The following is a 26,812-nucleotide window of genomic DNA, read 5'->3' as shown; positions in this document are numbered from 1 at the left end:
AGTTGATATGGCTACTTATGTTTTTTCAAGTATGGATTAATTGTACCATCTTTCCACTTAAGTATTTTTCCAACTGCAAAATTTCAAAGTTTTGCCTAGAGCAGGAATAACTATGTGCAAGTTACTTCTTAATTTAAACCAACAGAGCTATGACAATTTGCATAGCTGAAAATTTTCCTATCTTCTACACACCTTAGAACCATTTCACAAACCAACAGTATGAGTTTGAACAGCATTTTTAGCATTGCAGGTCTCTTCTAGGAAGTTTGCCTGAAAGGACACTGCACTGCCAAGACCAGAGCTGAAGTACATTAATTTACTTTGTTATCCTCGTATATGAACACTACCCAGGACACTGCACTGCCAAGACCAGAGCTGAAGTACATTAATTTACTTTGTATATGTATCCTCGTATATGAACACTACCCGGCCATTCATCTGTAACATACTGTCCACAGCACAGCAAATGTAAAGATGATCTTCATCTTCAATGTATTGTCACCCCTTCCTCAGAGGAAGAGAAGTGCTATTATCACATTTTTCAGAAGAAAAAATCTGATAGAGACTGAGTGAACTTAGGTTTACTCAGAAAGGTCACTTAGAAAGTTTAAGACAGCAAAGAAGCAAGCCCACATCACCTCAATTGCATCATCTTCTCTTTCTAACTTTGAAAGAGAACTTTATATGTATCTTTAACAGAAACAAATACATAACCAATAGAAATAAAGCTTTCTTCAGGCACAGGCTTAAAGATTGCTGTTCTATTCCCAGATAAGAGGAGGTAGCAAGAGGTCTGTTTCTGCATGTATTATCTCCATCCCACTAAAGAAATGTTAGCTGTAATGAGTCTTTTTTGAAGTGAGAGTGGGTAAGCCCACTATTTGCCTGAAAAGATATAAGAATACTTGAAACACATGAAAACACACCTTCACCAAAAAAAAATGCAACAAACATAAACCTGAAAAACCTTAATCTCCTTCAGTGCTGACTGGGGAAGCATTTCCAAGCACATTTTTACCCACCTTAGAATGCCTTTACATCACCTACACAATGTAAATGAGGATTAGCACACTGTTGAAGATGACCTGTTCTCTCAAGCACTAAAATTTGTTTCACAGCCCCTGAGGCTCAGCTCTGACAGACGGGCAGCTGAGACAGCTGTGGCAGAAGGACTGATACACACCTGGGCTGTGCAGGTGCAGATGAGAACAGAAATCTCACCATGGTAAGTGTCTCCCTGTTGTCCTTGTCACTCTGGAGAAGTCTGGTCAGGAGCGGACGATGATCTACATTCTTACAAGTGCCATTTAGAAACCAGAGGCAGGAATGAAGGAAATCTATTCCAGGACAAAACCAAAGCAACAGGAAGGCAGCTATGACAGCATTCTGCTTCCAGAAACACTTTTGGGGAAACTGGGTCATCTGCCTAATTGATACAGGTGATGTATTTGTGAAATACTGAGGACGCAGGACCTTTTGCCCTTATTAAAAAAAAAAACAAAAAAAAAAACCCAAAACATGTCACACACACAAAAACAGATAAAACCAATAATGGAATTTCTCATCCTGCTCACTTTTTTTTTTCCTAAATCAAACTGAATTTTCCTTTAAAAACGTAAAAATACAAAAACAAAGATACATTAGAATATCCTACTGTCCAGTAAATGTCTTATAGGCAATATTTATGGAGGAAAAAATGCATCAAGCCCTACCTTTGACACAAATTAAGCACCCTAATGTTCATTTCATACAAAGGAATGCTGCTTCTAGTGCTGTTGATTTTAATTACTCCTATCACCACAATTTAAATATGCATTACTTGTCTTCAAATATATAATCCTAAATCTAGACTAATGCTGAAAAAAACCAAATTCTAGTGAGAATGCTGTGCCACTGATAAGCTAAAACCAGCATATCAGGAAAAGGCAAACTAATCTTTCCATTTACTTTGTAAATAATCCATTAGCTAAACTTCTATTTTAGGCTGGATGCTTGATGCTTAACACTAAGAAGTCCAAATACCCTTTGTATCCCTTATAACAGAAGAAACTTGTAAAATGTCTTTGGTGCATCAGCTTATTGTATAAAATGCTTTAAAGAAACTCACTAGTACTATAGGAAATATAAGTGGGCTTTTTTGTGTTGTTTAATACTCCAAGTGTCACTTCATTCTTTAAAGGGGTTAGAACAGAGGAGGGGGAAAGGGGAGGAAGTCTTACTTAATTTGTTGCATATGTCCCAACGTGTTATACAACTAAGTGTATTATACCAGAAAACTAAAGCAGTCTGCACCGCAGCAAACTCTGTGTAACTCAAAATAGGAGAATACTCTGGCCACAAGCAAGTCAAAATCTCAGTGAAACTTCCTCTCATATTATATATACACACACTTTACAAGCTACATCGAGTGTCCTTTCATATTCCAAAAGAAATACATTGTAGACACCAAACATACTGTACTTTTACTTAAAGGCTTCATCAAACCATATGTGCAGACACTTGAGAAGATGAGAGTGTCAAGCTTCCTAGGGTCCTAGAGTCAAAGAAATTCTGCTGCCCCCCACTGCTAAGTAAGTGCACTCCTTCCACGGGGGGCAACATCTGCCGATCCGTCATGGTTCCACTTGGCGAGGACCCCAAGAAACTTCCTTGGGAAGAAACGATTTTCTCAGGACTGGCAGCCAGTTTAGGGGATGTGGAAAAGTTATATCCATAGAGCGCACAGGGACTGTGCAGCCTAAACGTGTTGTAGGAGCCTTGGTGGGTCTGATTAGTGGTAAAGGCATTGCTGGATGGGGAAGGCATGATGTACTGGAGCTGTGGAGACATCCCTGAAATCTGCATGGATAAGCCAGTCTGCGGGCAGCTGAATGCATCCCCATCGTTGCCACTCATGGACATATTCACAGTTGTGCTACTCGAGACGCCGACATAGGAGGGAGTCCTTGGGGGAGCGAAGGTCTCGCCGCTCTGGTTGGTGAGCCGGTTGTAGGTTTCAGCCAAGGAAGTGCTGTATCTGTTCAGCGCCAGGCCAGAGCGGGCACAGGCTGTGTAGTCAGCTGGAGCAAGGGTGCACAGCTGGCTGGTGTTGGGGCTGAGGTGGAAGGCTGGAGATGAGCAAGGGGAGCCCGGTAAAAGGTGAGGGTGGGTGGATGGAACTCCGCTGCCAGATCCCTGGAGTAAAGTAGAAGAACCTGCATTTCCTGGAAGAGAATATTACAGTGTAAGAGGCACATTGGGAAAGGTCCACTTCCTAGGTGAAAGATCAAGACCTTTCTCTTTTATAATAGCCCTTGAGATGAAATCCAATCCAAATTAATTAAAAACTTTTATATACATGTGCAGGAAAATGTGTGAGTAAACCACATGCATGTTTCCAAAGAAACAACTTGACCAAGAAACAGAATTGAAGTTATGTTTTTACAACCATCGCTAAGTACTTAGAGCTCCTGCCCAACAGGTTAACTGCTTCTTATATGACATGGAAGGAAATTTCATGGCAGTTAAGATGTAGCCAAGTGAGTACCACGTCACAGGAAGCCTTCTTCAAAATTATGATTTTTGGCTTATCTATGCTTTTGCTACAGTCCAGAATGTGTTTCAAGTGCTCTGTGCCTGACTTCACTGTCAGAGCACCCGATGAGGAACCAGCTCCTTAGCTCAGAGGCTCTCACAGATAACAGCTTCAGGAAAGTTCCCAACTTCATAAGAAAAGCTTCTGACTTAAAAAAATCTGAGGATGACCAAAAAAATTCAGAAAAACTTCAGGAAAAGTGTGGGCTGAACACTGCACATAGCTGCTTAATTTCTTGAATGGGTTGCTTTGCAGCAAACTGTTTGTAAATTGTTCATTTACTGATATCAGAACATCTTCTATTACAAATACCAGTGCTGAATGCTCCTGAAAGCACACTGCTTGCTACAGGTGAAGCCTTTTTTCAGGACTGAAAAGGAAGCTGCAAGGAAGACTTCCTTTCCTTAAAAGATTGCATCTTCCTGAAAACTGAGTGTGGAAAAATTAACTGGGGCCTTTTACAGTCTCCCAGGCAGAAGACACTTAACAAGGAAGACCTCCAGTTCATGAATCACATTAACAATCAAACAGCTTGATGCTTCAAAAAGAGAAGTTCTGTCAATAAATTAACATTATCATAATAGGTGAGTTAGTAAAAAGAATACATTATTAAAGAACACTGCCTGCTGCTGCTTCTCTGTTAACAAAGAAGAGCAAGCACAAGGCACCATTAGACACTGCCACATTACAGAAATCCTGGTAAAAGAAACATTTTTCTTTTAATCTCCATCAATGCCTCCACTACCCGAGGATGGGCACTTTCCACATTAACAACCAGGACAAATTTCTAAGAGGGTCTTTCACAAAGTCTCTATGTCCAAGGTATAGATGACTAAAGATTTTGCAAGGATCCCAGTTTCCATCTTCAAAATATCAAGAGTAACTTCAACAATCTTCTTAACCTCAGGCAACAGCAGACAAAGAAGTGAGAAGCTCACGGCAGCAGTTCCCCTGCTCCCAAACAGTGCTCCTACACACAAACAGCTAATAAAGCTGTCTGTCTCCTAAATGGATTAACTTCATTGTCAGTTGCCTTTCACAGTCTTACACAGTCTGAAAAGGTATTGCAGGTTTCATTCTATCTTCTCATTAAAGGCCTTTTTGATGAGACCGTCTCTCACCCCCATGCTACACCCAAAACTCTGCCAACACTCATCCAATGTTTCTATGACTTGGCACAAAACCTCCTTTTAGTTGCCACATCAAGGACTGATATTCAAGATTTCTCAAAGGAGTGAACAAAAAGCTGACAAAAGTGATTTCTCTGAATTTCTCTGTGTTCTGGATTTTTGCCCTGAAGATGTTTATTAACTTTGCAATCAATACATTATCAAGAAACCAGACTGGATGTTTGTAAATTTGGTAGCAGAAAATGAAAATAATTGGGAGCAATAGGTCTGATTTAGCTGGGAAAAGGCTGACAGGTTTTCTATGTGCATTGGTGTATACTCAGGAAATAAAAGAACTCAGAAAAGAGTACAGAGATTCCAGTCTCTGCCCAAATGTGCCATTTCAATATTTTTCTCATTCATGACACCACCTGCACAATTGGGAAAGTGGAAACAAAGAGGTTTCCAACAAAGAGTGAGGAGTAGGGAAAAGCAAAACTGAGAGGAGATCCATTTCTTTAAGTTCTAGGATGCAGACAAAGTTTGTTAGCCCATTTACTGAACAATTTTCAGGTCTTTAAGAATCAAGAAGGGGTTCTAAGAAGAAAACAAATTAGGCTTCTTCCTATTTACTCATTACTTAAGAGAACATTTCTTCTCTCATTCTTTTTTTTTCTTTTTCCTTAAAAACACAAGTAATCCCTACACTGCAGTTTGGATGTGTACAACAGAAGTCATATGCAAGTGATCTCTACGTTTTGTATCCAGCCAGAGCGTAACACTAAGGAATAGGTTACTCAATCCTTAAATAACTGGCATTCTCCTCCACACGTGATCTTATTTTTCATTACAATCTAACATTTTTATTGCCACAGTGGTTGAGTTAGCATTAGTTTTCTAACTTAGAATAACTCTGATGAGGGGGCATGGCTGCACTGTGGTTAGTTGGTTGTTTTTGCCTTGTGAACGACACACTTACCTAGACTTTTGTAAGGTCTGATGGGCAAAGCTTCATCTGTCATTTTTGTTTTGAAAGAACACAAAGACCCTCATTACCTTGTTTGGGTATCCCAGGTATGTCTTCAAATGTAAGTGTCCTCAGCGAAGGTCTCCAGAAGGCATAAGACTCTACCAGAGCTTCCAGTCCCATTCTATTTAGAACAAAAGAATCACAGTGTCATGAGAGCAAGCTGTATTTTGCCACATGTCTCTGGATACTCTACCTCAGAAACATATAAAAATTGGTAACATTTCAGGATTATTTTCAAGTTGAGTTTGCTTTTCAGAAAAGAGCTTTACAGCCTATCCATGAGACCACAGGGACCTGCAACCACCGGGCTGAGAGCACACAAAGTGTTTTCCAACTCCACAGGCCTGGCTCTCTATTTCAATATTTTGGGCCTTTTGGGAGGGCTGTTTGAGTGGTAAGATTTGGCTAAAATTATTTTAAATGTTTTGCTAGTATGATATTTCTTAGAGAGATCATCCCTCTGGCAGTTAAAGTTTTAACTGCCAGAGGGATGATCTGCTATTTCTTCCTAGAATAAAGGTGATCCACCAACAACTTCTATTAAAACAGGATTCCCAGTCATTACTAATGAGGTGGAAAATCACACTTAGAACATGAGCAAGGCATGGATGTACAGCTATTTTGCTACTAAAATTATGTATGAAACAACTTTACTTTGCTAAGAAAATGCCTTCAGAAACTAAAAGTCTTCGCTCATTTTCTTGCAACAGTGTCCTGAGAAAACAGAAGTAGCTGTGTAGACAACAGTGGCAGACACTATTTAGAAGAATCTCTGTTTCCTGAAGATAAAGGCTCATTTGTTTTCTGACAATTATTTATGAACAATACACCTCAGAGGTATATAAACTTAGAGGTATAATTTTGGTGTTATTTTTGGCTGCTGAGCCCCAGAGGCCTGTTGAGTGTCAGCATCAGGCACACACCAAATACAAGTGCTTGCCTTTGAGCAGCAGTACTTTGTAAACTTGAATTATGCAAATAGCCCAGTCTGAAGCAACCAGCGTGTTCTCATACTACTCCTTCCAGCAGGAACGCAAATGTCTGTCAGGAAACATTTATAAAGCGTTTATTAGCTGAACCTGGACTAAAAAGATAGCTTTAATTTTCTGCAGTAATGGTGAATTTTCATTTCTAGTTAAAGTGGAGATAAAAGCCACCTCCTGGAGGAGTGTAGCCAAGGCGATAATTTATACAAGATGCCTTTGAACAACTTCCACATTTTATCCCCATCCTAATTTGCACTATCAAATGCCCAGGTTTATTTAACAAAAGAGTTATGTTTCTCCCCAAGTATTTAAAGGGAGAAATTCTGGTCCTTTCCTGAGTAAAAAATTTTATAGGGTCAAACTTAAGGCCCAAACTATTCTCAGCACCTAAATACTGGTGCAGTTTGCAAATGCACAGGGAATGTTTTTAAAAGGTGAAGCTACTTATTTCTCTAAAATGGCCTGTGGGATTGAACAAGAATGACCTAGAAGGGCATATTTTTAATTAAACTGAATTACTGCATGCAGCTGTAAAGAGTGAGATAGCTGCATAAAACAATATTGAAAAGTTTGGCATAATTTAACCACAGTATTTTTTTAAACTTGTTGCAGACTACAATGCCTCAATGATAAACACACCAGCTAGAACAATGAGGATAACAGAACCTTAACATTTAATTTCAGTATTTAGTAACAGAGCAAAATAATAATCCACTGAGTATACCAATAAGAATTTTCCCTGACAATTAAAATTCTGAGTTGAATTGCCAAACATACTTATCCAGTAATGCAGACTACAAAAGAAAACAGCGATACTGACTTCAGTAAAACAATGTCAATTTGCAACAAACAAGAGTTTGCAGAAACAATTCTTGAACGAGTGTGTTTGTGGAGTAAAAGCACTCAGACCTCATCTACAGGCTGCTCCAAAACATTTTAGAGATGCTGGCTCTTCCTTCAGGACTTGCCTTCCTAATCCATTTCCATAAAAAATAACTTTCAATCAAAATATCCTGCCTGAACCAGACCATTCCTAGCAGCCAAACAAAAAAAAAAAACCAGTCCCATAATTGTATTTGTGTGGTTGCAGATGCAGTACTCTTACATCATACTCAGGTAATTCCAGAGCTGTCCCACATTAAAACCAGTTCAAAACTAGTTTCTGAACAATTATTCCCTTTCTGACTAAAAGGGTATCTTCTCTGGTTTCTTATAACATTATGGAAGAAATTCTATGTCTATCTAAATTTGCACATTTCAGAGGATCAGGGTCCCATACTGCTTAGGAGGTTCCATAATACTTATTTTATAGCTCTGCAAACAGCAAGCACAGCACAGACACTGCCTAGGAGAGACAGAGAGTTTTCAACCAGGGCACGTATGGCAACCCTTTTCTTCCTAAAGTACACACAGCATGTTTTGCTTCTTCAGTCACTGCATTTGCCTGGAATCTACCTTTCACTTAATTTTAACCAGAAACCTACAAAAGAGGGCAAAGCTCTATTTATGCCAGTGGCCACAGAACATGGATACTTATTTCTTGCTAGAAGACAAAATCTCAGACATACTAAAAAGATACTTACAGTGAATGCCTGTAAATCTTTGCAACTACATCATCCCTTCTATAAGTAGTCATTTTCCAAAAACTACTGTCATTTACTGCCCAGTTTCAGGTTTTATGTAACTCAGGTTTTATGTAAAACAGGCTTTAATGCTGTAGCTTCTTCTAACAGAGAAGCTCAATAAAACAACTATCAAAAAGAAACTCTCTGATCATTCCTACCAGCACACTCTGCTCCCTTCTCTGCAAGGCCTGGTCATAAATATAGCAGCTGCAGACACCAAACACAATGTGGTAGCTGGAACTGATGTATACTATACACCACAATGAAATACTGCTTCTTTTTTTCTTTTTTTTTTTTTTAGCTGAAATGGTTTAACATACAATTCAAAACAGGCTTAAATAGCTAGCAATTATCAGTGGCTGAAAAAAATACCTCATTGGCACTACTAGGCCAGACCAGACCTAAGTCTCCACTTTTCACTATGCAGATTTCCCACTGCTATTTTGGAAGATTCATGGATCAAGAGAAAATAAGCAATTAATCAGTCCATCCACCACAGAAGAGGTGGAAACCAGTCTCATTTCAAGTCATGTATAGCCTGCTAGAAAAGGTATTCACCTAGGAAGCAGATATAAAACTCCTTAGACTAAACAGGCTCTTGAACACAGGTCTCCCACCTCCTAGGCAAGTGCACTAAACATAAGGTTACTGCACAAACCAGTTTCTCCCCCTTAACGAGGAAACAAGCCATTAACCCATGCTATGTGCTACTTATATGCAAGACAACCCGAGCCTGTAGTTTGACAAAGGTATCTGCAACTTGTCCCCAGCCAGAAGAAAGAGGAGATTTCAAGCACAGCCTGAAATCATGGACCTGAGTGTACATTAAGTCCACTTGCAGCCTTCCAGGTGTGTCACTGCTCCCACTGAAAGGAAACTTGAGTATCTGAGTCTAGCCAAGTGCCTGTCTGTTCTTGACTTCGATGGTCTGAGGTGTAGCAATGGCAACTCACCACAGAGAATATCACTGGGAAGTCTGAGGGGTCCCTCAAGGAGTCTGAGTTCTCAGATTAGTTTGTCTGTCAGTCCAAGTGTTGACTTTGAACAGCCTTCACGAGCTGAATCTGTCAGCAGGAAGAAGCCCAGCTCCTTCCCAACACCCACCTGTTACGGCCCGAATCTCTGAAGCCTTTGGCGAACGGATTCCTATCAATCTTCAGACGAGTTATCTGTGAATATTATTAAGAAACATTATTACCTGTAAACTCACGTAAGTGGCACAGAAAACAACTCTACTGACACAAAAAAAGTTAACATCTTCATATTTGTATGGCTTAAGATGGCTGTCGTGAAACATAGCAAAATAAGGACCAATTTTCTGATCATTGTTTTTGCACATCCCTGGAGAGGCTAATAGGTGTTTAAAGCTGCCAAATGGCAGTACGAATTACTGAGAAAAAACTTCAGGCAAATGTCATGCTTCATTTAAGAGAGTTCACCGTCTAACTGCAATAAAATTTAAATTAAGTTTTATTTCTGTACTGGTCAAGAAGGAAATGTCAAAAGAGAGATTATCTCTAGGTTATTATCCTCTATGAAAAAAAAAAACCCAACCAAAAACCCAGCAAAACACACCACACCCCAAATAACCATAATTTATTTTAAAAAATGGGGAAATCACCAAATAGCTATATTTCAGTATTTACATGGCTCCTCTCTTTGTAAAGTTATCAATGCATATGTAATTTCAAAAAGCATAGCTGCAATAATTTTTATGGAATTAATAAAATGTCACAACACTAACTATGGTATGCTAAAACTTAAACGAGATGTAGAAAGAGCCAAGTGATAAAACCTGCAGTTCACTTTTGACTTTGAATCCGTGTGGACCCAGATAAATTGTCCTTAATAATATAGGCTGAATGCAGTTAATAAAAACAACTGCAACTTTCTTCAGAACTCAGCTTCTCTGTTAAGGTCCTGGGAGTATTAAAAGCACCGGAGTCAGGAACAAAAGTGCTTTAAAAAATGTCTCCTGACATGTATCTACATTTAAAGGTACAGAAACACTTTTAAAAATTAGACTGCTCTTTGCCTTGTTCTTCAGTGCTGTGTTTATAATCAAGACACCATTAAGCATGCTAATTGGACTGTGTGATCTTCATAATAAGAAATATTTTTTACATGCAGCATCTCTGAAGGCTCAGCTATAGCCTCCAGGCACTACAGCAATACTGACAGTGGAAGCTACTTGTAAAAAAAGGGTTTTGGTAATTCTATTTTCATAAGTGATATAATGAAAATATCTGCTTTTCTCCTATCTCTGACATCTCTGGTCTGCTCTGAAAAGCCTGTAAAGTGCTGACCAGAAAGCCCAAATTACCTGTTGATTTTGGTATGCTGTGACAGTAGTGAAGACTGTCTCAGGGAAGGAGAAGGCTTTCACCCCTTCTCCCGAAGGAATGGGCTTGACAGGGGACAGATCATCGCCACAGTCTTTTCGGATGACGTGGACACGAGGCTGATATTTATGCATAGAGTGAAGGATAATCTACGCAGTCATGCAAGGAAAAAGATAACATTTGTTAGAAAGGACACCCTGCTGTTACAGGACTAATAGCTTTTTGGAACAGATTATGGTATGTGTTTACCATGCCACTTACTGGAAATCAAATGTTTTCTTTAACCTCTGAAGGTTCTTGTTACAGTAGTCTAATCCCTGTGCATTTATGTTATTGCCAACCCTAAGCATTTAAAAATTACGACTCAGGAGCTTCAAATTCAGAGATTGCCTCAATTGAAACTGGCTCAAAAAAAGGACAAAAAGGAAATAAAGAGAAAAAAAAAAAAAAAACAAAAAAACAAAAAGAGAAATTAGGAGTGAAGTCCAGGTCTCACTGGAATTATGAAAGTTTTGTCACTTTTTTCCACTGAAGTCTGGATTTGACCTAATATGATTAACAGCAGCAGAAATTTGCCTTTTGTTTTTGGAACCTTCAGGATGGACTATTGGAGCAATTTTTTTCCTTATATCCCAAAGGCTGGAAACAAATCTTGGTTGGAACATAAGCTGAGACTCTCACACTCTGAAGAAGCATAAAATTAAGAGTAAAATAACAAAATCCAAACCTCTAAAGTGTTAATAGCAATCAATCCATAAAACAGACAATGAATTTCAATTAAAAAAACCCTCTCAGCATACAAAAACTCAATCAAAAATAAATCATAAAAGAGGAGTGGATGAACTTGTACTGCATAAATTAAACACACAAATACTTCTTGGTACTGCACCCCAATTTTAAAGGAAATTTAAAATACAGAGTTTTTCCTCTATTTTACTACACTTCAGCTAACCACTATTAAAATAAAAAAATTCAAGAAAAAAAAATTGAAGTTCAGCTATTATTGTTGGAAGACCTAAGAAATTAGTAACTTGATAAATAAATAGTCCTATGGCTATTGGCCTGTGGAACCACTAATCAACATTCTGGGGAAGCTTTTTAATTTCCTGCTCCTTGAGTAGGCTCAGAATGTGCGTGTGCTCAAGCACTCAACAGAGCCCCTATGTCAGACACTATGGAAGTTCATTCACCCAAATTATATAGAGGACATTACATTTGTTTGGATAAACTAGAGTTTGGCTAGTTTAATACACTTGGTCCTGGCCAGATTACGTGACCCTGTTTTGGTAGGCCAGTTTCTGGATAATCAGGGGTTTTATTAGCCTTTAAATAAGGTTTTGACAATGACATCACAGGCTCCAATTAATTTGCTCAGGGAGTGCCCTGTGGATGTTCTCATATGAAGTCTTTTTTGAGTTTCTGAAGAGAGCAAGATTTTTTATCGTGCAAAAGTGTTTTCTCTTTTACAACACTCCTTTCAGTTCTCCAACGGCAAAGATCTCCAACATGAAAATGCAGAGAGGACAGCACATTCCTCACCCTGTTTCCCTGTGAACCTCCAGTGGTACCAGGGGAGATACTGGTGCAACAGAAAAAGAAATTATCAAGAAAAGATATTACACAGTTCAAATCCACTGCTATTCTGTGTCTTGCCATTTGTCTGGGTGCCACTGGGCATGACATGTTCTCTCCCACATGGATTACTTGACCCCATCAGCTCTGTGGTGCAAACCACTGCTGGCCCACACATCAATGATAACCCTGGCAGCTACAAAGAGCTCTGCTCACACATCAGAACAAGTGATATCAAAGCAGCACAGAGATGAACACCTCCCACTGCTTATCTGGGTGGCTATTACAGCTAAACTGATCCATGTCATCTCCTAAGAACAACCTGTCTGGCCTCTGTCCTGTACTGAAATTTCCTGCGCTGACACACTGTTTTGACAATCACCAAATCCATAGCAGTAATTTTTTTTCTTGATTTTGTACCATGTCTTCTAACAATGGGATCTTTGTTCATGATCTGAAGGACTCCGAACACTAAATAATGCATAACTGAAAAGCCCTTGTGAATTAAAGTGCAACATATGAAGACAGAACATAAAAGGAGAGGAAAATGCAACATCCACTCCAAAAACCATCTAGCTCTATTATTCAAAGCATCACCTAAAGCTATGAAGAAAGAGCTATGGAAAAGGAGATTCCAGCTTTTCATTTCACAGTGCTTGCACATTTCAAAGCACCAACAGGATCTAACAGCAACTTTTCTTTCATGCCCTTAAAATCCAACACCAAAAAAACCCAATCAGAAATGCCACTGTGTTCCCAAATATGAACTGGCATTACATTCAACTCACAGCTGAGGACCCTGCCTCTCTCTCCAAAGTCCTCACAGAACAAGATGAAAACACTTCATGTGGGAATAAACCTCTCTCACAAAAAGTAAAATTAAACTTTGGCTGCAGCAGCTGTCAAGAAATCGTGATCAGACAGAAGACAGGGCAGCAGGGAGCCCACAGGTAGGAGGCAGAGCAAAGGCCACCAGAGCACCTGCAGCCACACAAAGCTGGGGTTACCTTTGCAATGGCTTTGGAGAGCTGCGGCCACGATGAGGCCTCAGAGCTGCCCCTGAGCGTGGGCACCAGCACGACACAACCATCTCAGCCAGAACAAATGAGAGCCAGAAACTCCTTCACAGGGGAGACACCAAACGTCCACAACTTGGCCGTGCCAAGACTACACAGTCACCTCCCCACCACCAACACAGCCCTTGCTGCTGTTTTTGCCAAAAATCTTCCTTTATCGTCCCTCCAAAGCACAAGCACTCAGGCTCTCTGCAGTTAGGGAAGTGTGTGGGGCTGAGGAGTGCAGATTCCCTCTGTACTAAGAGGAAAACTGCAAAGTGCAAATACTGATGTTTCACAGCTTTTCACTGTGACAAGAACATATAACTGCCCATTGACTGTAAGCAGAGCTCGCTACTCGGAGCCAAGTCTGGGCAGAGTTACAGTCTGCCTCTGCTTCCAGCCTCGCCCCACTTTCAAATGGGGAAAAAACCCACCCCAACCACCAAGGAACAATTAACACACTAACAGCCTCATTTTCACTAAAAGTTAAAAGATGTTCCTCTGCATCAAAAAATATTCAGTTGAAAAGCATGGAAAATAGCATAAAAAATGTTGACTTTTCCCCTCCACTGAAATTCAGTTTAAAAACTGCATTGAAATAGAAAAATTAGCCAGCTCTAACCAGCCGGAGGGAGAGACTGCTTTTACAATGCAGCACTCACTCCACAGATGAGAGAGGGATGAGAGGCATTAACAAAGAGCATCCAGACCATGCACTTTTCAGTGACAACTGCAAAATCCAGGTTTACTTTTCCTTAGCATCACAACTTAGATGAAACACACAAAAGCCATAGTGTGTGTCTTAATGATTCTATAGTATTTCCAAAGCAGAGAATTCACTCTGGAACTTCTTTTGAGATCAGAAACACAAAGAAAACATGTCTGTACAAATTTTGCTTCATCTCCACAGACTAAAAGTGGAATCCATCATCAGAGAGTGTACCTGTGTGCAGATATGGACTTCAAAAACCTCTGAGTTGAGCAGCACTATAAAACTGAGCAGTCACAAAGTCCCACTTGAAATGCTGATGAAAATAGCAGCAGGCAGCACGGAACCTGGAAAGTTCTCGAGCAGTGAGTCTCTTAGAGATGGCTGATCTCCTTTCGCAGAATGCTAATCCCAGGGCACCATGATTCAAGGGGAAAGAACTGGCTGCCACCAACTACTACCACAACATAAATACTGTGTAGGAATTCTACCTTAGTGCCTATTTGCAAATACTGTCTCTATGCCCACAGACCTGGACCACTTCTCTCAGAGATCCTGAGAGTTAATATTCTAGAATAGGAAAAAGGGCTCCAGATTGCAAGCTCCCTACCTCAAAGTCCTCAAAGCCTTTAAGATCAAAACCTACCCCCAGGATTTTAACACAAAAACCCTGCAAAAGTTTACACCTCCAACAAGCACAGGAAGCATAAAGGAACAATTTCAACAAGGATTAAATTGCCAGAAGCAGAAAGCAGGGAAAGCGTTCCCAAAGAACAACAGCTGAAGGCCAACACTGCTTCGTGGAAACCCCACTGAGGTTTCTCTGAACCACTCTGCCTACGCACAAGAGGGAAAAACCTACTTTCTAATAATCTAAAATATACCCCATGTCTCATACAGGGGTGGGAGAGTCAGAACTTCTGATGTAAGAGTAAATATTGGAGGGACCCTACAACCTTGACTCCTAGCTCTTCTAATTTGCCATCCGTCCCCTGGTACCCTCCTGAGAAAAATGGTTTCTTCCTGCTTATGAGAAACAATTGTTTTTTTTATATTCATCACAAAATATGATTATTCGTTTTCCATTATTGCTAGAGGCATTCAGAGGCTACATAGCTTTTTCAATACAGCATTCCACACTACCATAGCTTTAAAAGAAAAAATGTACCCATTGGAAGAGACACTTTTCTGCTTTCTGCTTTTGCCTTTTCTGGTAATTATGAATGACATGTTTGCAATTTTCCAGATTTTAGAAATATGAAATTATTTTACAGTCATCCTTCTTTTGTCCTTTTATTTTAATACTTAAATTTCCATTTTGGGGAGGAGGGGCACTGCCATTGCTCTGAATCAGTTCAATGTGTCTCAAATCACTGTACTTGAGCTTTGCTTCACTCGTTTCCAAGCCAAAATACTTAACTAAAGACCAGAAAATTTATATCCCCCTGTATTACAAATAATGGTGTGCTATGTACACTACACAGGTTTCAGTTCAGAATAAATACAAAGCTAAAATCTGGGATGGAAAAATAGAATAACACAATTCTCTGCATAGCTGAGATTTTATCACAGAGCAGTTTGCAACTGCAAGTACACGGACAGACCACACAGCACCCACAGATCATCCCTCTGCACCCACCGAGTACAAAAACCAGCTCACTGCTGGAAGAACAACATTTTATCCATTTGCATCTGCTTCACTTTCAAAGCCCTTACAATAGACTCAGGATTCAGGGAAAACAAGTCCCAGTTGAGAAGAATCACAAATACACAAATGCTGGGGAAACTAAGGGAACTTCATGTTCTAACCTTAACTTAAATGGACACTGCCAAATAAGACTCCATAACTGTAATTCTGGAAAGAAGCAATATAAAACCTCTTTTGTACTTTCCTAAGAAAAGCACTGCTAGCTTAAGAGGCATGAATACCCCCATATTTCTTTTAAGGAAGAACAAAATAAAATAATGAAAATTATTGCACAAATGGAAGTCTTTTTATCCTTGCTATCATATGTGTTACGTGTTAGATCAGCCACGCTCCTGTATTCCTGCCTCTGATCATTGCATTTGCAAACACAAATAAGGGGAAAAAATATCAGACTATTATTAGCAAAACACCTGGCTCAGTGTCACACAGTTACAACCATACCAAGAGATGAGTTTGGTATCTTTGTGCTCTATGCCAGGTACATTTTCTTTCACTCCTTTCCTTGAAGGAGAAAGTATCCTGGTTAATAAATTGGGTTATGCTAAGGACAATGGAATCCACATCCTGTCTCAAAACTTTCCTCTAACATCTTAAAACTCTACCACTTGGAACTTGATGCTTCTTCTGAAAGGATGCCAACATTTGTCATTTATTACAGGGGTTTGTAAAATCAAAGACTTCACCCTGACTAAAAACAATCCTCATTTTTTAATTATTTCTTAAGGTGTCAAGCAAAACTATTTTAGGGATTGCTGGAATGATACTGGCTTACATCTGTCATGTTTCAACAGTTTTGAAGAGAAAAGGAAATATTAACATAACACATTTTGTCACATTAGATAATGTCATAACTAAACAATTTAGAACTTGCAAACAGAACACTCATACTGCATACGTCTTCGCCAGCTTTTCCAGAAGTAATGAGCCTCAGCTGTGAAAGGGTCTTGCTTCATAAGGTATGCAATAAATCATCATCGGAGCAAACCCAGCTCCCATGTTGTTCGTTTTTGACTGCAATTATTAACACCTCACGGGATTTCACACAAATGTTTAGGTTAAGAAAATACTTAAGTGTATTTTTATTCACGTGAGGTTATTACACACTAGTAATGTTTCTCCTAGCCACTTGTGAATTTAAGCGTCCTTTTCGATCGGAGGAGAAGCTGCGAGTAACGCACTCGGTGGGAAATACTGAGAGCAATTCTGCCCCTCTGTATCAGGCAATTTAGCCTTGTAAAGTCTTACTTTGCAGAAGGAGCTCTCTATTTGAGAGGGGAGTAAAACAGCAGGCTCTAATAAGCAGTTAATTATCAGAGCAGAAAGTAAGAAGCTTTTAGACATGGACAGTAAAGTTCCAAAACAACTCTGAAAAGTCAAGCCTATTTCTGGCACCCCGAAGCTGTACGTCAGAGCCTCTCAGGGTTGAGCAATGTGCCTACACACATAATGCCACCGAAGAAAGAGCAAGTACTCACATGCCCTTGATCATCCAGCTCGTTATTGGTAAGCTTCAGTTTGTCAAAGCTGATCACTTGTCTCATCCAGGTCTCCCCCGAGGCGGGTGAATCAGGGTGAATATAAACACGAGGCGGCACCGGGGAGTCAGCGTTACCAGCCACCATCCACTTGGAACTATGATAAACATACCTGTAAAAAGAAAACAAATACCTTGAACCACAAGCACCAAAACAATCTGTTATACCCATTCAGCATTAATAAATTAGGGCCCGTGCTTACAGCAAAAACCCACCAATTAACAAAACATGAAAGGACGCAATTTTGCATAAATAAAAAGAAATTTTGTTTGTTTGTTTCAAAACATAATCCTAGCACCTGCAAAAATGTGGTTAAAATCCATGCTCTGACCTGACCTTACTCTTCCTAAAATCAGTCACAGTCTCAACACTAGGTTTCAAAAGGAGCTTTAAGTTGGTGTCAGTTCATTGACTGCTACAGCTCTGCTCTGAAAAGGCATCAGCAAATAGGGAAGAATCTGGTCCTTCTTTTATCAAATTGAGTAGTAATTCCATATTTGGAAGATTTATCATGTTGAGTCTAAGACTATAAATAAAGCTATTGAAGGGAAAGAACATTATGATTGAGAAAAACAATGAAAGTATGTGAAACTATGCTCTTGATATTTCGGTAGACCATATTAAAAGGCTTGAATAGTATTGCAAAAAGGTTAAAAAATGAAAACATGGAGTATGTATTTCATTTGATATGCCAATGCTGACAAGATGATTTTATAACAAAAATTATGCCAGCTTTGGTTAAAAACCTACTTTGAAGGCAGGCAATTCACAAAGAAGTTTAAAAAGCATTAATTGAAAGTTATATTTTTCAAGTACAGCAAATATCCAGTAATTTAGCTGTATTTTTAAATGAAAGCAAGAAAGACTTCATCAAATCATATCTTTGAACCATTTAGTTCCTTATTAGAAAAAGACAAGCAACACGGTCAGAACAGAAAACAAAATGATCCAATGCAGGTATCGCTCCCTACAGTTCAGATCAAGCTGCATAGCTAAGATCTAGAATGGTGGTGAAATTCTCTCCTGGAGACAAATTCTTCACCCCAGATCACTGTTGTAACATTTTTCATTTATTTTATATGTCTTTGTTTATACTAAATATATGCTTTTCCTAGAAAAGTAAATAAAGTTATAAATGCACATAAATATAAATTTAGTGATAAATACACATTTTGAGCTACAGTTTAAGCTTCCAAATATTTATAAGGTCAAATTTTGCTAGAAATCCAGACCTATATGTAATTTTCTTCACTTCCATTAGTTTTGCTATTTGCTCTGTCAGCTAAAGACTAGGCTCCATGTGACTGCTGTCATTTCTCTGAAATGTAAAGATCTGCAAGACAGCGTGTGAAGCTGCACAAACAGCCGGAGTTGAAATAACAGACGGCAATAAAAAGCACAGAATAGAATGGGAAGAGGCACCAAGTAAAACATGTAAAACATTAACATTTAGTGGAAAGCTTAAAGGCATAGTTACTAATACACGAATACAAAAAAAATCTAAATTGCCTACTAAGAAAATACCACCCTTCCTACAACTCTCATTAAATTACTTCAGTTATCTGGGCACCATGTAGCACAGTGTGAAGACAGTGCAGGTCAGTATGACTAATTATTTTAAATGAAATGAGGTTTAAACAATTCATACTCAGTATAACCACTCTTAATTTTTAGTATTGTCATTTTAATTAATTTGGAATTATTGCCTTGGTTTTTCTACGAATTTATGAATTGTTCAGACCTTCTAGGAATTATATGTTTAGATTGTTAAGTAAATGCACACATGCAACACGAAGGAAAAAAAAACAACTTCCATTTGAACTGCACTGCACTGGTACAAGGAAAAAGACTCATTTTTTCCTCTATGGTAGATACAGGAAATACTCCCCTGACTGTATATGCTGAGCATCGCCAGCCCTGAGTATCTGGGGTATCTGATGCCCCTTGTTGAAAAACTCAAAATCAAAAATGGTCCTAAGAAAGGTCTTATACACCACACAAGAAAATTACAAAATAGCAGTCAATGAGGTAAGTACAGGAAAAACACAGGGCAGCATTTACTTAGGAAACAAGGCAGCATTCCTGCAGAACCAACCTTTTAATCATGGTCTGAAATATTCCTAGTTTTGGAATTAAATCTGCAGCGGTTTTCCCTACATTATACTAAGTATAGGTTAAAACAATCAAACCCACAATTGGTAAAGACCTGATCCTGTCTCCTCTCAGCTACTCTGGTCAGGCTTCCCCCCTGGCTGCTCTGGAGCATGGGATTGCATCTGCAAAGCAAGACCTTCGAAACGGCTTCAACTCACCACAGGAATTGCTGCGGGCCCAATCTTGCAAACTTTCTACAGGACAAGTGGCTTCTGCAGAGCCCAACCAGCTGCCTCGAAACACAGCTACCCTCCAAACACAATCACCCTCGAAACAGTGTGAGGTTCAGCACAAAATTTCTACTCCTAAATGTTCAAAGAACCACCTCTTTTTCTCCTCACATGATTCTCCAGACAATAATGCCATTAATTCTTTAAATAACAGTAATCAGAAACATTACCCTCTTTTAGTTTAAGCAACCAAATATCTCAGTGATAAACAGTTTTTAAATTAAATTCTATAAGCAATTTGAAACATGACTTACTTATTAAGTCACATTGCATAGCTTGTAAATATTTAAATCAGATATCCGTGCTATTAATGTTATCAATTAATGTTAATACCATTTGGCACTAAAAAATGTACACTTTCATATTTATTTGTTAATAGGAAACAATTCCTGCTGATGGGAGGAGGAATAAAATATTATAACATTTCCTGACCACACTAGAACTGCACTCTGAAAGCCAAACCTGAGCATCTGCCCGCAGTACATACACAGTGTGAGGCAAATGTATCATAAAGAGCTTCAACACAAATTTTAGTTGCCTCTGCATACTTGGTACAATATGGTCTTCTAAAATATGCTGGGATGAAAATAAGGACCTTCAAGGAGAGTTAAACATGATCTTCTGCTAATTTATGTTGTGTTAATATTTCCTTCCAACAGCCAAGCACCCTATAGCTTACATCATATGTTTTTTGCCTTAAAGTCACCATACCTGTATCTTTTGTTATCCACTGGCACAATATCCATAGCAATGTAATACTGCTGATGTGGGTCTAAACCTGAGATCTTCACTCTCATTGCAGGAAACATCCGCCTGAGCATTGGAAAGAGAGAGGTCATTTTTAATACGAAACAGACTCGGGAATGGTTGTTTAGGAAAAGTAACCGCTTCGTGGGATTTTTCTCGTTCTTCCTTTTAGCCTACAGAGTCCTTTTGGACGATTATAGTTACATAGCCATGAAATGGCCCATTCGATATGTCAAAACAGATTTCTAAAGTGCATTTACTCGAACAATGCTTTGTATGTTTGGGGATCCTCTTTGGGAGTACAGCTATTACCACATCATTTCAACTTTATTGTTAGACAGTAAATCATTTGGGTTTGAGACTTTACTTTAGCAGTACACACATTTAAAACCCATTTGAGATATTAGTAAGAAATGTATTCCTGGAGATGTGCAAACACCACCTCCACCCAGGAAGCCCAAGACTTACAGAAAGGCAAATTGCCACTAAAGTTTCAAGTGACTGCAGAAAAATGGTGTATCATTGCTGTAGCAGCGAATTAGAAAGCTGAATCTACTGTGATACAATTATAACACCGCAAGGATGCAGTTATAAAAGCCAATGTGCCATGCTCTAACCCAACAATATGGTCTTTATTGACACGGGACTTCCTGTCTGCAACTTACTAAAGGTGAAGTGCAAGAGCTACTCTGTCTTTGAAAGGTATAGTAAAACTTCTTTATTGAAAGCAGAAACGAATCTACGAGTAAATTTCTGGAAAAAAAATAAAACAGAAACGATGAAAACCCAAATGTTCAAGATTTAGATCCTTCTTTGGAAAACTGGATTAATTAACCAATGAGGTGGTTTGAACATAAAACTGCCCTTAGCTCTTAGCTTGGAATGCTTTTTATCAGAAAACTTCGTTCTTGAAGCACAAAAAAAGAAAAATATCCTAACTGCAAGCTAATAAAATACTCTTCTGCATTTTATAAATCTGAAAGCTATTCCAGTTTACTCAGTATTTTCTGCTATGCTAAAAAAGATATATATTAAAAACCAATCTATTAAAAGTAGTTACTGGAAACAAAAATCCTATCTCCGCCATTTCTGAATAAACAGGAGGGTAAAAACCTGACTATGGCTAACTAGTTTTCACTGTTATTTCAGTGCACCTGTAAGATAAAACAGAAATTCCCCGACTGGACTCTCTTAAGACAAATGCAGCTTTGTGCTGTTTAAGACTGCGTTTCAATCATTAATAAAGCCCCTCTGAAAATGCAGACGGTAGCATATGGATTCAATAAAATATGTTTTTGTAATTTCTAATAAGTTCAAATACTTTTCTACTTCCCAGGTTTTTACCATGTGTATCCCCTGGAAAGGGGAAAAGCTTCCCCCCAGAAGGGCACGGCGCTCCCAGACCTCGCCCTAATGAACAGGAAACCCGAAACGCCACATGCTGCCGTGCCCATCTAACATTATCGCCATCTACCTGCCTCGTAAATCTGGAGGGTTCCCCGGGTTTTGTCCCGCTTTGATGTGCCCGCCCGCCCCGGGAGCGCGCGGGTGGCGGCCCCGCCGTGCCGTTACCTTCCCGCCTTGGTGATGATCATCTCGGTGCCGATCTCGTGGAAGCGCTTCCAGAGCTCGGCGCCCTGCAGATCCACGCGCGGCGCCTGCGGCGTGGGCAGCGGCGAGCCGGGCCGCGAGCCCTTGGGGGATCCGCCGGGAGAGGCGGGCGGGGAGCCCGCCAGGAAGCCTTCCTCGCCTGCGGGGAGAGCGGAGGGAGCGATAGCGGCGGGGCAGCGCGCACTTCGCCACCGAGGTCTCCCTCAGCCCCGGCCGGCCAGCCACGGCCTGCGCCGGCCCGGGCCGCAGCCCTGGCTCCGGGGAGGGGGCAACCCGAGCGCCGGGACCGCGGCAGCACGGCCGGGCTGCCGGGGACGGGCTGTCCCCATCGCCGCGCCGTGCCCGGGCCGGGGCGGGCGGCATCCCGTCCGGGCTGCGGGGACGGCGGCGCATTTCGTTTGGCCACGGGCTTCTGCCCTGCAGCGTGAAGCTGCGCTCCCCTCCACACACAGCAAATTACACACACACATACATACATGTAGGTGTTGTGTATGTGTCTATGTGTGTATATATATACATAAAATATAAAATATACATATGCACACAGAATTATAAACATAGTTGCATATGCACTTTCAGCAGCACACATACACACGTGTCATACAAGCGCTTTTGCCTTTCCTCGGGAGCAGGGCTCGGGACAGCCCCTGCCGTCGCTCCACCGCGCCGCGGCACCGACAGCCCCGGGCCGGCATCCGAGGGGCTCCGCGGATCCTCACCGCCAGGCCAGCGGCGAGGGTGGTGGGTGCCCACGCAGCGTGGGAAGACAGCAGGGATAACGGGGAATCAAAGCGGCGGTGGCGGCGGGGATGGGGATCCCGAGCCCGCCGAGGAGCGGGGCCGGGGGCGGCGGCGGGGCGCGGGCGGCACTCACCGGCGGGGCCGCGGGCGGCGCAGCCCAGGTCCATGTCGCCGCAGGTCCTGCCGGCAGCGGTGGCGGGAGAGCTCTTGGCGCAGCAGCCGCTGCCGCCTTCGTCCTCCGCCGCCTCGTCCTCGCCGCCCAGCTTCCTCCGCTTGGGCTGCCGCGGCGGCGGCGGCTGCTGCTGCTGCTGCTGCTGCTTCTCGGCCCCGATGAGAGCCTCCACGGAGAAGGCGTGAGCCTTGAGGCTCATGGTGGTGCCTGGCGAGGACCGCCGCTTGTCGGCCATGCCCGCCACCCTACAGCCCGCGCATCCAGGCGCCCCGCGGCCGCCGGCACCGGCACCCGCGCCCGGCCCGCCGCGCCGGCCGCCCTCCCGTCCTCCCGACCGCGCAGGCAAGGGGCTGGGGCTTTTCCTCGCCTTTCTTTTTAAATCCGAGTTATCAGCCAAGTTTTTTTTTTTTTGGTTTTTTTTTTTGGTTGCGGGGGGGGATTGTTTTGGGGTTTTTTTAAGTGGAAAAAAATTCTATTCCTTTCTGCAGATGCGTTCCTTCTCTCCCCCTCCTCCTCCTCCTCCTCCTCCACGTTCTGCCCCGTCTGATGGGCCAGGCAGGGCTGACATGGGTAACAAACGCTCTGCGGACACAAATTAGGGCTTGTAATTGAAATTTGTTGCCTTGATCTGTCAGCACTTCCAGGCAGGAGACCTGTGGGAAGAACTCGCTCATTAGTGTCACTGCGGCGGCGGGGGCCGGGCGGAGCCGCGGGGCGGGGGCGGCGCGGCTCGGCCGCCCGCAGCCCAGCGCCCCGGCCCGCGGCAGATGCACCCGCACTGAACGCCACAGGGACACCCCCGCCCCCAGCCGTACCTCCCCCCGAAACGCAGGGGGAAGGGGGGGCTCGCCTGGAGCGTTTCGGCCGGGAAAACCGTTCGGACGTTAAAAAATGACGTTGTGCCCTGTTTTGCTGTAAGGAATTAGGAATTATTGCTGTTGCTGTTGCGCTTGGAGATACATCGCGTTGTTATTCAAGCTCTGGCTGCAGTGAGGTTCCAGCGTAGCATCCACAGCGTCCGCTAAACCCAACCCATTAGCGCTGAGGCTGCAATAAAACGAGAATTAAACCGAGCCTTGTATGAACATCGATGCATCCAGCCACAGCAACTTTAGTAATAATCATATTCAGGTGCATAAAATAGTCACAGGGAAAATACTCTTTCGTATCTTTCCAGTGAGGAAAAACTACTGAAGTTTTGGAACCAGATATTATTTTCTTTGCATATCCAGGAAAATGAAAAAGCTAGTGAGATTTTTGTTGTGTTTTCTTTTTTTTTTTTTTTCTTCTCTTGTTTGGACATTTTTTTCCTTTTTTTTTTTAATCCTCAGAACTAAATGGAGTGACGTGATCCCTTGAAAGAAACAGAATAGAAACCATCCAGCTGTAAAAAAAAAAGAAAAAAAAATCAGTGGGAAAAATTTCACTGTTTAAGGGACTAGGATCTCAAACTCATTCTGTTTTAGGCAACGGAGAGAACGAAATTCGTGATGTGGTTCTCCTGTGTCACAGTCATGGAGGTCCTGTTCGGGCCGTCGAGTGGCACAGCTGAGATTTCTGATCGTAATCTGAAACGGAAATAGCTGCCATTTAGGAGACGTAACCATTTCCACTATCGCATTTTACCTACCCGTAAAATGCAAATTTATCGCTAATTTCAATAGCTGTTTCGTCAGAGACTGTGAGAAATGGGCTGATTAATAAATATACCCTAGAGATAAATTATCCCTTCGAATAAGGTTATCAGCGTTAAAATTGTAAAAGTACTTTCCAGACGTGAAAAATTAGGTATGTGACAAAAAGATAATTAATTAAAGAAAACAATAAAACAGAAACGAAACCGCCATAGGAGCACTAACTCTTTCCACATTGGAAGAGATGGCAACTTGTCTGAGAAAAATTCGTCACTACGAAAAAAATTGCCCTGCAGTTGCTGCCGCTCTGAATTGATAGGAGAGCAGAAAATGCTTAATGCCTGTCACCGACGAACAGTGCTGTGGAGTTAGTTTATCTTTACATTAAATCTGGGACATATTAACTGTTCCGTGGTCTAAAGTCAGTCTGCTCTGCCTTTCCAGCCGTGATTGAATCTGAAGGAAATCAGATGTGCGAGAGTGATCGAAACGCGCTAAGATAGAGGATCTTGCAGGAGTTTAAACGCCGTCGCGGTGGAGATGAGATCGATAGAGGAGAGGAAGGAAGGAAATGGATGCTATCTGTCCGAGGGCGCTCCCGCCCGCCCATCTCCGACGGCACCTTCCGCCGCCCCGCTCCGCGCTCCCGCGGCCGCCGGGCCACACACGCCACCGCCACCGGTGCGACGGCCCCGGCGAGGCCCGCGGCAGCAGGTACCGACCTCCGCCGCCGCGGCCGCGAGGAGCGCGGGAGGAGGAGGAGGAGGAGGAGGAGGAGGAGGAGGGCGAGCTGCGTGGCGGCGCGGCCCGGGTGCGAGCGACGCGGGGCGCGGGGGCTGTAGGGCGAGGCTGAGCTACTGCAGAACCTCGGCGCGGAGCGCGGGGCCGGCCCCGAGCGGCCGCCGGGACCTGCCGGCCTCGGGGCGAGCTGCTCCGCTCCTCCGCCGCGCAGCGCGCAGGCAGGGACGGGACGAAGCGGCGGAGGTCCCGTGGAAGCCTCTGGGCACGGGGTTGTTGATCCTGCCCGGTTTTTTTATTCTTTCCCCTCCCTCTAGAGCCAGCCGTCGCGCGTTGCCGCCGAGGAGACCCTGACCCCTTGCTCCGCAGCGCTCCGCACCCCTCCGCGCCGCACAGCGGGGTGCGCGCAGCCTGCCCGCTCCACGGCGGATGGACAGATCGCCCGGATCGTTTTTATTTTTAGAGGAATGCCCCTTGCAGTTGATTTTTTTTACTCCTCCCTAGATTTCTGTAGGTTGCTATGTGGCATGTTGTTTTCATTTCTCGACTTTTTGAAATAACTATTTGGATTTAAATTTATCGAACAACCTGTTATCCATATGTCTGTCCGATTAATTTTTTATGGGATGATGAAAGAGAGAAGAATCTATATATATAGTGATCTGCTAATGGAATAATATATATATCCAAAACACCTTTCTGGGGTTACTTTTATTTCCGGACTTTAAAATGCAGTCTGGGTTTTTAGGCAATTGGTGAGGCAATGCTTATTTGATGTAGGAGAGTCACATATTTAGACTTCAGTGGGAAAAAAATGTATTGTTTTCTACCAGAAAGATATTTGCCTGTCCTTCCGTCAGAGTCTTGAGGGGCATTTACAGGAAGGTTATGGACATTCACAGTGGGATTTTTGCAGATTTTTTCGAACATTGAAGCCGGACACAGCCAGAAAATAAAATATCCACGGGGTCCTTTTCCCTTCAAATACATGGTTTTCTGTAACTACCCAGCAGGGATCCATAGAAGCGGTCACTAAGGAAAACATATTTATATCATTAGCCTCTTCTTCCCTCCGCCCCCCAAGTGAGCCTAATCGCTTCACCCTAAGGAGACGTGGCGTGTAAAACTGACAGCAAGGAGCTGACGGCGGCTAGTTAGTAAAACATTATCAAACCCAGAAAAAAAAATTATAGGCGCAGGTTGGAGAGTAGCCTGTAAACTCTTTTTCTGTACAACCCAAGTGCACCTTCGCCCTCGTCCCTCTCCCTCTCCCTTGCTTGGGGCTGAGCGTGTGTCGAGGGCCAATTAGCACTTCCAGCTCTTCTCTAACGGAGTGAACAGCAAGCCTAGAGCAACTGTCCCAGCGATACAGATAACCCTCAAAAGGGTTGAGAGAAGGTTAAGCATGGCTTAAATTTAAAAGAGGCAGGAAAGTTCCCTGGAGCCCTCACGTCCCTCTCCACCGGGGATCCTCCGGCCGGGCTGCTTTCCCCGCTGCCGGGCGGGCTGCAGCCCGAAGAAAGAGGTGGCACTAGGG

General features: G+C 42.2%; 2 protein-coding genes across 3 annotated transcripts; one reads left to right on the top strand and one right to left on the bottom strand.

The window, feature by feature from the left end:
- Window positions 1-355: 355 nt before the first annotated feature.
- On the bottom strand, window positions 356-23,534 carry TBX18 (T-box transcription factor 18). 2 transcript variants are annotated; one of them, XM_039730289.1, is made up of 8 exons: window positions 22,865-23,534; window positions 21,952-22,129; window positions 20,344-20,445; window positions 17,189-17,360; window positions 10,648-10,815; window positions 9,429-9,493; window positions 5,740-5,834; window positions 356-3,203 (listed from the first exon to the last, which is right to left on the bottom strand). In XM_039730289.1, the coding sequence occupies exons 1-8, from the start codon at window positions 23,136-23,138 to the stop codon at window positions 2,479-2,481; spliced, it is 1,779 nt and encodes a 592-aa protein (XP_039586223.1). In that variant the 5' UTR covers window positions 23,139-23,534; the 3' UTR covers window positions 356-2,478. The 2 variants fall into 2 exon arrangements, with proteins under 2 accessions (XP_039586223.1, XP_039586231.1); XM_039730297.1 differs by lacking the exon at window positions 10,648-10,815 and having other exon boundaries at window positions 1,498-3,203.
- LOC120512237 (atherin-like) lies at window positions 22,625-25,866 on the top strand. Its single transcript, XM_039730305.1, has 3 exons — window positions 22,625-22,731; window positions 24,982-25,251; window positions 25,593-25,866. Exons 2-3 carry the CDS (start codon window positions 25,078-25,080, stop codon window positions 25,833-25,835), a joined length of 417 nt encoding a protein of 138 aa, XP_039586239.1. The 5' UTR covers window positions 22,625-22,731; window positions 24,982-25,077; the 3' UTR covers window positions 25,836-25,866.
- The last annotated feature ends 946 nt before the right edge of the window (window positions 25,867-26,812 follow it).

This window comes from Passer montanus, unplaced genomic scaffold (assembly GCF_014805655.1).
Source record: "Passer montanus isolate IOZ18808 unplaced genomic scaffold, ASM1480565v1 scaffold11, whole genome shotgun sequence".
In the NCBI taxonomy this organism is placed as follows: domain Eukaryota; kingdom Metazoa; phylum Chordata; class Aves; order Passeriformes; family Passeridae; genus Passer; species Passer montanus.
Note: the sequence above shows the minus strand (reverse complement) of the source record. Positions and strands in the feature narration are given on the sequence as shown.

Coding starts and splice junctions, on each gene's coding strand:
- TBX18 (XM_039730289.1), bottom strand. CDS start 23,138: ATGGCCGACAAGCGGCGGTCCTCGCCAGGCACCACCATGAGCCTCAAG. Junction 22,130..22,864: donor CGCCGCCCGCGGCCCCGCCG/GTGAGTGCCGCC, acceptor CTCTCCCCGCAG/GCGAGGAAGGCTTCCTGGCG. Junction 3,204..5,739: donor ACCTGGGATACCCAAACAAG/GTAATGAGGGTC, acceptor ATTCTCTTCCAG/GAAATGCAGGTTCTTCTACT.
- LOC120512237 (XM_039730305.1), top strand. CDS start 25,078: ATGAGATCGATAGAGGAGAGGAAGGAAGGAAATGGATGCTATCTGTCC. Junction 25,252..25,592: donor GGCGAGGCCCGCGGCAGCAG/GTACCGACCTCC, acceptor CCCTCCCTCTAG/AGCCAGCCGTCGCGCGTTGC.